General features: G+C 49.5%; 1 protein-coding gene across 1 annotated transcript; it reads left to right on the top strand.

The window, feature by feature from the left end:
* Positions 1 to 1,415: 1,415 nt before the first annotated feature.
* KRT4 (keratin 4) lies at positions 1,416 to 9,344 on the top strand (the record flags this gene model as incomplete). Its single annotated transcript, XM_080705856.1, is given in 10 exon segments — positions 1,416 to 1,635; positions 1,638 to 2,158; positions 4,047 to 4,261; positions 5,362 to 5,422; positions 5,755 to 5,850; positions 7,631 to 7,795; positions 8,038 to 8,163; positions 8,592 to 8,812; positions 9,049 to 9,083; positions 9,175 to 9,344. Coding segments are annotated over 10 exon segments (1,830 nt in total).
* Positions 9,345 to 9,984: the final 640 nt, after the last annotated feature.

The following is a 9,984-nucleotide window of genomic DNA, read 5'->3' on the forward strand; positions in this document are numbered from 1 at the left end:
GTCCTGGCTGTAGAGTGCTCACCTGCTGCGGTGGACTGACCCTCTCTTAAGCCTTCTCTTAATGATGTTTGCTGGGCCTGGGCCTCTGGGCCTTACAGTCACAGCCCCGCCATTCCTCTCCATTCACTTTGAGGCCACCTGACCAACTGACCACCCTGTCCCCACCCCACGCCCATGTCCTCTCTGCGTGGAGGGAGCCTTTGCTCGTGCTGTGGCTGGGTTTCATCCAGCTCAGATCTGGGGCCGTTTTCTCCATGAGGGATTGAGGCAAGGAGGGGAACGCAGTTCCATCTCATTTCTCCTTGTAAGTGGAATGATTCAGCCTGAATGGAAGGCAAGGAGCGCTACAGGCCTCCCAGGTGCCAGACGCCGTAGCTCTACCGTCTCACTAACTGTGAGGCAGGTGTCCCATTTAATAGATGAGAACTAAGATGCGTGGGTTCAGAGATGTTAGTGACCTGCCCAAGGCTGTACAGCTAGTTAGTGGCAATGGCTGGGATTTGAACACGCATCTGTTGTACTCAGTAGGGAAGAACTTAGGTTAGGGCTTAAAATCAGGATTTTGAATATTAAAAACATGGCTCTGAGAAAGAGCTTACTGGTTTCCCTATTCTGCCAAAGGGGTCTCTGCACCAAAAAAGTGATTAACTCCTGTCTTGAATGCTGGGACCATTCTGGAAAAACAGAACATGCCCTGTTCTGATGGAGCCAAGGAGACTGCAGAGCAGCAAAGGCAACAGGAGGTGCACTGCTCCAGGGCCAGCCTGGTGCCTCTGTTCCCGCTGCACAGATCCGAACGGGGTCCCAAGAAGCAATGGGAGTCCCAAGGGCCCGAGGCAGAAGAGCGGATGTGCCTTCCCTCTCCTCTCTATGATTAGTTCCTGGTTCGGCCTGGCAGCTTCGCTGTAGCTTTTGGTCCCGTTGAATAGGGTCTGGGCCTTGGTTTGGAAGGCTCTGGTGCAATATGGGGCCTTCTCCTTCTGCACGGTGTACACAGGCGGGGTACACATGGAGAAGTATGAATGACAGTAGCAACAAGTGTTCACATGGTTCCTGACAGTTCACAAAACATCCTCTTAATCACAGCCTCACTTTTCCCTGAGAAGTGCTGAAAGTAAATATTTGCATTATTTCCAGTTTATGGATGAAGCGACTGAGCATTGGTTGGGGACTTGTCAAGATGTGCTCAGCTGGTGAGGGGCAGGTGGTGCACTTGAACCCAGGCTCTCGCCCCGCACCCCGTGGCTGAGGAAACGGGAGATGGGGTGTCTTGCCTGGAGCAGGGACAGCCACTGGGCTGGCGTGATGGAGGGGCAGTGGGGGAGGCTGCGGGGCTGGGCCCGGGAGGCCCCGGGGTGCCGGTTCAGGTTCTCCTGGAGGGGAATGGGATGGGATCCAGCACCTGTGCCCTCCGAATGACTTCTGTAGGTGTGTTTAGTGACAAGCTCAGCAGGTGCGAGAAGGATGGGCCTGTGCCAAAGGCCAAGCCCAGAGATGTTTCAGATTTTTCCCTTTATGCCCCTGCAACCAAGCCCTGCTGCCCCAGCCCATATAAGAGACCAGGACTGAGGGCTCCAGCATGCACTGCCTGGCCCCTCTTGCTTCTCTCTGGTAGCTCTGAGCTCATCTTCCTCCCTTAGCCATGATTGCCAGGCAGCAGTATGTTCGGGGCGGGTCCCGGGGCTTTAGTGGCGGCTCAGCCATTGTTGGTGGGGGCAAGAGGGTTGCCTTCAGCTCAGGCTCTGTGTCTGGGGGGGCAGGCCGTTGCTCCTCTGGAGGCTTCAGCAGCAAGAGTCTCTACAACCTTCGGGGAAACAAGGGCATCGGCTTGGCTGGGGGCCGCCAAGGTGCTGGCTTTGGCGGTGCTGGGGGTTTCTGTGCTGGGGGTTTCGGTGCTGGGGGTTATGGTACTGGGGGCTTTGGTGCTGGGGGCTTTGGTGCTGGGGGATTTGGTGGAGGATTTGGAGGCTCCTTCAATGGTCGGGGTGGCTCTGGCTTCCCTGTCTGCCCTGCTGGGGGGATTCAGGAGGTCACCATCAACCAGAGCCTGCTCACCCCCCTCCACGTGGAGATAGACCCCGAGATCCAGAAAGTCCGGACTGAGGAGCGTGAGCAGATTAAGACTCTCAACAACAAGTTTGCTGCCTTTATTGACAAGGTCTGTGAGTGGTGTCCGGGGAGGAATGGGCGTGGAAGCCAGGCTTCCCGAGTCTTGGGATCGCACACCTGAGCTTGGCGCAGGCCTAGGGGAAGCTACTGGATTTTTCAGGGCCTCAGCTTTCAGCTGTGAAGGGGAACCGTTGCCTGGAGTCTGTGGGAAGATGCTCAAAGCAATTCAGTGTCTGCAGTTCCCTAGTGAAGCTGCCTGCCAAGTGCTGGGCAAAACTGTATGCTTTTCCAGCTCTAGTGGTGCCAGCTATAAACTGTGTTCATTGTTTTCCTGCTTTTTCTTGAGTTTTGGTTTTGGAAACAAAACCCATTAATCATTTAATGAATGGCACTTCTGAGAGCAGAAGAAACCCAAAGCTGGATTTGCAAATAAAAAAGGGACTGACTTCCAGGGCAGAGTCTTGGTCTCACCAGGACCTTGTGAGGTTACCTCTGTTATTCTCTTGACTCTCGGCTCAATGCTCACTTCTGGGGCTGCTTGAAGAGGAGATGGGTCTCTCTTTTTTTGTGTTATCCAAGTACTTTTTAATGCAAGGTCTGGAGAGTCAAGTCCTGAAAGCTCAGCCCCAGCTGGGTATGCCGGATGATAGTGAGCGGGTCGGCCCAGAGGGCCATGCCACCTGAAGGCTGACCACGGGTGGCCAGTCTAGCGCTTTGGTCCAGGCTGTCCTGGGACACTGTGCATCAAAGTCTCAGTCCTCTTAGATGTTTGGTGCAAGAAGGGACAATTCTGAGTAGGAATATTTGCTTTTGAATCGACCCTGAGTAACTTAAGGAGCTTTATTGAGACTAAAACGTACAAATGTGAAAGCAAGACTGAGGCTCTCCGGTGCCTCCCGAAGTCATCTCATCTCAGGTTCAGAAGGTGATCAGCCTCCTTTATCCGCTTTTCTTTTAATTCTTTTTTTTTTTTTTGGTGGTACTGGGGTGGAACCCAGAGGCTTTCTACCTCCGGGCTATACTCCCAGACCTATTTTATATTTTATTTGGAAACAGGGTCTCACCAAGTTGCTGAGAGCCTCACTAAGTAGCTGAGGCTGGCTTCGAACCGGCGCGATCCTCCTGTCTCAGCCTCCCAAGCGCGGGGATTACAAGTGTGCGCCACCATGCCCGGCCTTCTTTTAATTCTGAATAACATCAGTGGAGAGGTCATGCTAAGGTGCTTTCTTGGCTTATCTGACTAGATTGTTTCCTTCTTCCTTTCTTCTTTTCCCCTCCTTCCCTCCCTCCCTTCCTTTCTTCCTCATGGAGGACTGAACCCAGGACCATTTTACCTCTGAGATATACCCTTAGCCCTCTTCACTTTTTATTTTGAAACAAGGTCCACTAAATTGTTGGGGTCTGAAGGAAGGAAGGAGTCCCCGGTGGGATGGAGTTTACCTGAGACTCAGAGGATACATAGGGCTTTGGTGGTGGACAGTCATGCTCAGTTGTGTACAGGCTGTTCATGGGGCACTGATAAGCTTATTCATTGCACTGTTAAGCTTATTTTAAAAGTCTTTAGTGAATTTATTTTTTCTTTGCCTTGGGTGAGTAGCAGATGAATTCAAGAGACTGGGGTTGTAGCTCCTAATATTTTATTGTTTCATAGAAGTTCCATGTTCTCTAGTAACACATCCCAGGGCCTGTCAGGAAGTGCTGTCAGGCCCTGCTGCTCTGGCTGTTCTCCACCCTCCACAGCTCAATGGACCCATTTACTGCCATGGGCTCAGGAGTAGGGCTACAATGTTGACCCCAGTGAATGGTGCCCTGGTGTTGAACATGGCAGTCCTCCTTGGACTGGCTTTTGGGCCACATCAGTTGTGTTGTGGCCTTGGCCCATTATCCAGCCAAAGCTGCAGGCCCTCATCACTTGGCTGGTGTCTTTTTCAACACAGGTGCGGTTCTTAGAGCAGCAGAATAAGGTCCTAGAGACCAAATGGAGCCTCCTCCAGCAGCAGACGACCACCACGGCCCCCAGAAACCTCGATCCCTTCTTTGAGACATATATCAATGCCCTGAGGAAGCAGTTGGATACCACAGTCAATGAGAAAGGGCGCCTTCAGTCGGAACTGAAGATGATGCAGGACAGTGTGGAGGACTTCAAGACCAAGTAGGTGAAGAGGAAGGAGGGGCCTCTGGCCAATCTGCCCAACCATAGGCCAGGCTCCCTGGACTCCTCTCCAGGGCTGAAGAGACCCCAAAGGGCCAGGAAGGTCCTCTAGTTGGTTTACCTGTGTCCATCCACATGGTCACACACAAACAAGATCAGAAACAAGACAGATAAAATAGTATAGCACTATCAGAAGCAAATAGGTTATAGGCACAGCTGGTTTGAATATGGATTCCCCACTTACTAGTCTGTGGACTTGGGTAAGCTGCTTAACTGAACTTTGGTTTTCTAAACTTTAATGGGAATAATATCCTTTAGTCTTTAAAATGGAAATATGATTCCTACTTTATAGGCTGTGAGAATTGAATGAGATAGGGAATGGATGTGGCATGGCACTGGATATATAGTGAACACCTAACACATACAGTTCTTATTTTGCTCACTGCAAGACTGTGCCAGGGAAACAAATGCCGAGCCTCTCTCGACTCACACCCATACGAGGGGACTAGAGCACTGGCAACATTCTTGAAAATTTAATCTGCCCAAATGGCCAAAGTTTCTTTCGGAAATAAAATCAATAGATCATTGATGATTTTTTTCTTATATCTTATCTCTTGAAAATAGTCTCTTTCTCCCCTGTGGTGACTTCATTGTTTTATTTTATTTTAGTTTAAAATGAAGCATTATTTTCCTTTGCTATACTCCTTCATTATCTATTATTTTTATATTTTTATTTGGTCCATTGTAAGTATCCATCATATTGAGGTAAAGAGTAATAGTGATACACACATACAAAATTACCAATTTCAACCTCAAGGACATGTGCCGGGAGGGGTGAAGGGGAGGAGGTGGGCTTCAAAAGTAGCATGAAAATAGTCTTTTCACCGTTTGGTTTCTATGTCTCTGAAGAAACCAGGTTCTAGACTGTTATCTCATACATGGTAATTGCTCAGTGAATGTACATTACATGAATATGTTTGAACATGGGAAATATAGCTAATTGCCTAGATATTTTCAAATAGATGCTTGAGAACAAGCAGCAGAGATCCGAGAAACTAGCTCACTGTGGGCTTTGTCTTTTCCTTCCTGCCCCAACCCAGGTATGAAGATGAGATCAACAAACGCACAGCTGCAGAGAATGACTTTGTGGTCCTCAAGAAGGTAGGAGAAGGACAGTGGAAGATGCTCTCAGGGCACCCTCTCCTTTGTGAGTGGTCCTTGGTGTTATTCTGTATGCAGCCCAAAGAAGTGAGGACCATAATCAGTTTCTAAGGAATGAAGTTTGGGAGTAAAACCTACTTGAACAATTAACTTTCAGGTCTCCAGGTTGCATTAGGGGCAGAAATATCAAATAATTAGTCCTTCACCACCTTACCTGGTATCATATAGCCTTTCTTAAATGCAGCCGAGAACAACTTTAGGTGTTGATTAACACTTCTTCCTCACATTGTAATCCCAGCCCCTTATCTCTTCTCCTCTGTCCTCCTTTGCAGGACGTGGACGCCGCCTACATGGTCAAGGTGGAGCTGGCGGCCAAGGTGGATGCCCTGAACGATGAAATCAACTTCCTGAGGGTCCTCTATGAGGCGGTGAGCTTCCATTCTCCCTCTGTTCAGGGAGAGACTTCCCCATCTCTGAAGCTGCTGGTTGAGTTTCCTAATTCTTAGAAGGGACTCCAGCCCCTTTATGACAGGGCACTGGGTTCTCAGCAAGGTCAGGGACAAGAAGGGTCGGAGGGAAGTGAGATTCAACTGAGAGTTTTTCAAAACCAGGGGTTGTCTTAGAAGAAGAGATTAGATCTAAAGACTAATCTTTAGATGGGATGAAATTCCTTGCCTTCCACCATTTTTCTGGTGAAATAGACCCATTGCATTCCTTTCCACCATCACAGCGAGCACCCATAGCATTAGTGGGGAGTGCTTATGGTTCCCGGGGAGCAGTGAAGACTAGTATCGCTTTTGCTGTCCTGAGATGTTATCAAACACTTGATTTATACTTATAATTTTTTAAAAATAATTGAGAGTGCATTGCAATTATACATCGTGGTGAGGTTCCATGTGTTGAAAGCATACCTGCACACAAGTCTGTGTATTTCTTTCCACGTCCCAACAGGAGTTAAGGAGACTGGTACTGATACAGTCACATATTGCTATAGTGATATTTGAATTGTTTCCTTCCACAGTCCTCTCTTTTTCCCTCCCTGACTCACACTCCATTCCCCTCAACTACTCTATGGATCTATATTTGCATTATTTAAAGTACCTATCTTGCTGGGTGTGGTGGCGCATGCTTGTAATCCAAGCATTCAGGAGGCTGAGACCGGAGGACCGCGGTTTGCGGACAGCCTCAGCTACTTAGTGAGGCCCTCCTTAACTTAGTGAGACCCTGTTTCAAAATTAAGAATAAAAAAATAGGGCTGAGAGAGTAGTTCGGCGGTAGAATGCCCCTGGGTTCCATCCCCAGTACTAAAAAAAAAAAAAAAAAAAAAGCCGGGCGTGGAGGCGCACGCTTATAATCCCCACACTTGAGAGGCAGAGACAGGAGGATCGCGCTGGTTCGGAGCCAGCCTCGCTGGCTTGAGACCCTGTTTCCAAATAAAAAAATATAAAATAGGTCTGGGAGTGTAGCCCGGAGGTAGAAGGGCTTCCAGGAACCCCAGTACCACCAAAAAAAAAAAAAAAATATAGTACCTATCTTTTCTATTTTCTTTCTAGCTTCCACAAATGAGAGAAAACATTCCACTTTTGACTTTCTGAGACTATTATAGTGATACATGCTTACATTTTTTTTTTTTTTGCAGTCCTGGGGATGGAACCCAGGGCCATTCTACCTCTGAGCTACAACCCCAGCCCTGGTTTTTATTCTTTATTTTGAAACAGGGTCTCACTGAGTTGCAAAGGGCCTCACTAAGTAGGAGCTGAGGCTGTCTGCAAACTGTGATCCTCCTGTCTCAGCCTCCCAAATGCTGGGATTACAAGCACATGCTACCATGCTCGGCTCATACCTATGTTTATAGCTGCACAATAGCGAAGTTATGGAATCAACTTTGATGTCCATTAACAAGATGAATGGATAAAGAAAATGTGTATACACACAATGGAATTTTACTCAGCCATAAAGAAGAACAAAATTGTGTAATTTGCAGGAAAATAGATGGAACTGGAGAATATTATGCTAAATGAGATAGATTAGCCAGTCTCAGAAAGTCTACTTAGAAATTTACCCTTGTCCTGTTTCCTACCCATCGGGAAGGCCAACTCTGTTTCCATTTGAGCACTTTCTCACAGCTGTTTCCATGACAACAGATGTCTGGTGTCAGAGGTCGGAGAGGCTCTCTTGGGGGGCTAATGGGAGACACTTACCTTGCAGGAGCTGTCCCAGATGCAGAATCATGTCAGTGACACATCTGTGATCCTCTCCATGGACAACAACCGCAACCTGGACCTGAACAGCATCATCGCTGAGGTCCGCGCCCAGTATGAGGACATCGCCCAGAGGAGCAAGGCTGAGGTTGAGGCGCTGTACCAGAACAAGGTGGATGATGGGATGTCTCAGGATATGGGGTAGCTTTGGGGCTCTGCTTTGAAGGTGAATAGATGATCATCAGCTCTAGCTCAAGAGCAGTTGGAGAGGAATAGATTCTCTCAGGCATCATTGAGCCTGGTCTGATTTGGGATTGTTTGACATTTGGATTATTCTTATCATCTGTGGCTGCTCCACTGGACTCTACCCACAAGCCCTTGACCCCTGGTTCCCTGTGTCTCCTTGGGTGTTAGGTCCAGCAGCTCCAGAACTCAGTTGACCAACATGGTGACAACCTGAAGAGCACCAAGAATGAGATCTCGGAGCTCAACAGGATGATCCAGAGGCTGCGAGCAGAGATCGAGAACGTCAAGAAGCAGGTGGGTGGCACCTTCTCCCAGCTGGAGTGTGGGGCCAGGGGCCCAAGGGAGATGCCTCTCTGGCGGACAAGCAGATAGAGCATCAGGTCAGAAGGTGCTGGGCTTGCTTGCGTGGCATTTGTATCTCATCACACAAGCTGTACCCAGAGCGTGCATTTCTGCATCTCCTGAGCCACATCCTTGTTGACATGACATAGCATCCAGTGCCCAGGTTTTATGGCTCTTCTTATTGTTTTTTTCTCAACTATCTTAATAATCTAAATGAGGGCATTGGTGGGCTCTGGCTGGCGTGGATGAAATGCTCAAGAGTCAGGGGAAGCCAGAAGGACAGACAACATCCTAAGGGAAGATGGTCCAGGAGAGGGAACAGGAGTAAAGATCTTGAAGACAGGGCACTGATGCTGCCTGCCCGGGGTCCCTGTCCCCAGTGCCAGACTCTGCAGACGTCTGTGGCTGATGCAGAGCAGCGTGGGGAGCTGGCTCTCAAAGATGCCTACAGCAAGCGCACAGAGCTGGAGGGCGCTCTGCAGAAGGCCAAGGAGGAGCTGGCCCGGATCCTGCGAGAATACCAGGAACTCATGAGTGTAAAGCTGGCACTGGACATCGAGATTGCTACCTACCGCAAGCTGCTGGAGGGCGAGGAGTGCAGGTGAGCGAGGGCGGGGAGGCAGGGCAGGGTCACGAGGGACAGGGAAGTCCAGGCTCTGTTGGGCTGCTTACATCAGCACTGTGCTGGTGTATTAAGGACCAGGATGGTGTAGATTATAGGCTCACAATTGGCCCTTAGAATCTGGCTGCTTTAGGATGGCAGGTGCGTGAGATCTGCTTATTGAACGAAGCCTAGTTCTGGCCATGAGGTGGCTCATGACTCTTTCTCCTCCATAGGATGTCTGGAGAATGTCAGAGCGCCGTGAGCATCTGTAAGTATCCTCTGCCCCTGCCATGCTGTTCATTCACCCTGGTCTGGGCAGAGGATCGAGAGTCCAACTGTGTCCCTTGCTTCTCCTGCAGCGGTGGTCGGCGGCAGCACCAGTGCTGGAGGCATCGGCGGAGGAAGCTTCTCCGGATTTGGCCTGGGTAGTGGTTTTGGCTCCTGCTCTGGAAGTGGCTTTGGATTTGGTGGTGGTTCCGGCAGTAAGATCATCTCTACCACCACCCTGACCAAGAGATCCCAGCGATAGAGGAGACGAGGCCCCTGCAGGCGCCGCGTCCAGCCAGGCCAGGCCTGGTGTCTGTGCTCTCTTCACTTCCGCCCCTCCTCCCTTTCTGGTGCTCATTTTGCCACTGTTACGTCTACTCTCCCTGGGCTCTCTCTGCTCCAGGACGACCTCCTCAGTGGGGATGTGGAACCCGCCCTCTTGGAGCTTGATAGCTTTTTCTTGACTTGGGTCTGGTGACCCCCCTGGAATGGAATGAGTCTCAGCTTTTAGCTACCATGGACAGAGGAAAAAAATGACCAGGAGCTCCATCTCCAGAATTGTGAGGGTCACGTGTGTCCCCTCCCAGCCCAAAGCCATTTCGCGCCAGTTTTTGGATCTCTATCTGGGTCAGAACCAACATGCACTCTCCATCACCTGGCAGCAGCTGGCTCTGCAAGGTTAGGACAAGAACTGCTCCGGGGCCCATTCAATGTTTCTCATTCCCCTTCCCATCTTTGGTGAATCTTCAATAAAATGCTTTGGTCATTCATTCTGAGCAGTTATTTTTGTTCCCTCGTGAGATGTCTCTATAATCCTGCATATCCATTAATTTAGTGAAAGCAGACACTGGGGGTCTGAGAGATCTGTCTATGTAAGTCAAGGTCATCTACTAATTTTTCAG

This window comes from Muscardinus avellanarius (genome assembly GCF_963383645.1).
Source record: "Muscardinus avellanarius genome assembly, chromosome: 11".
NCBI lineage: Eukaryota > Metazoa > Chordata > Mammalia > Rodentia > Gliridae > Muscardinus > Muscardinus avellanarius.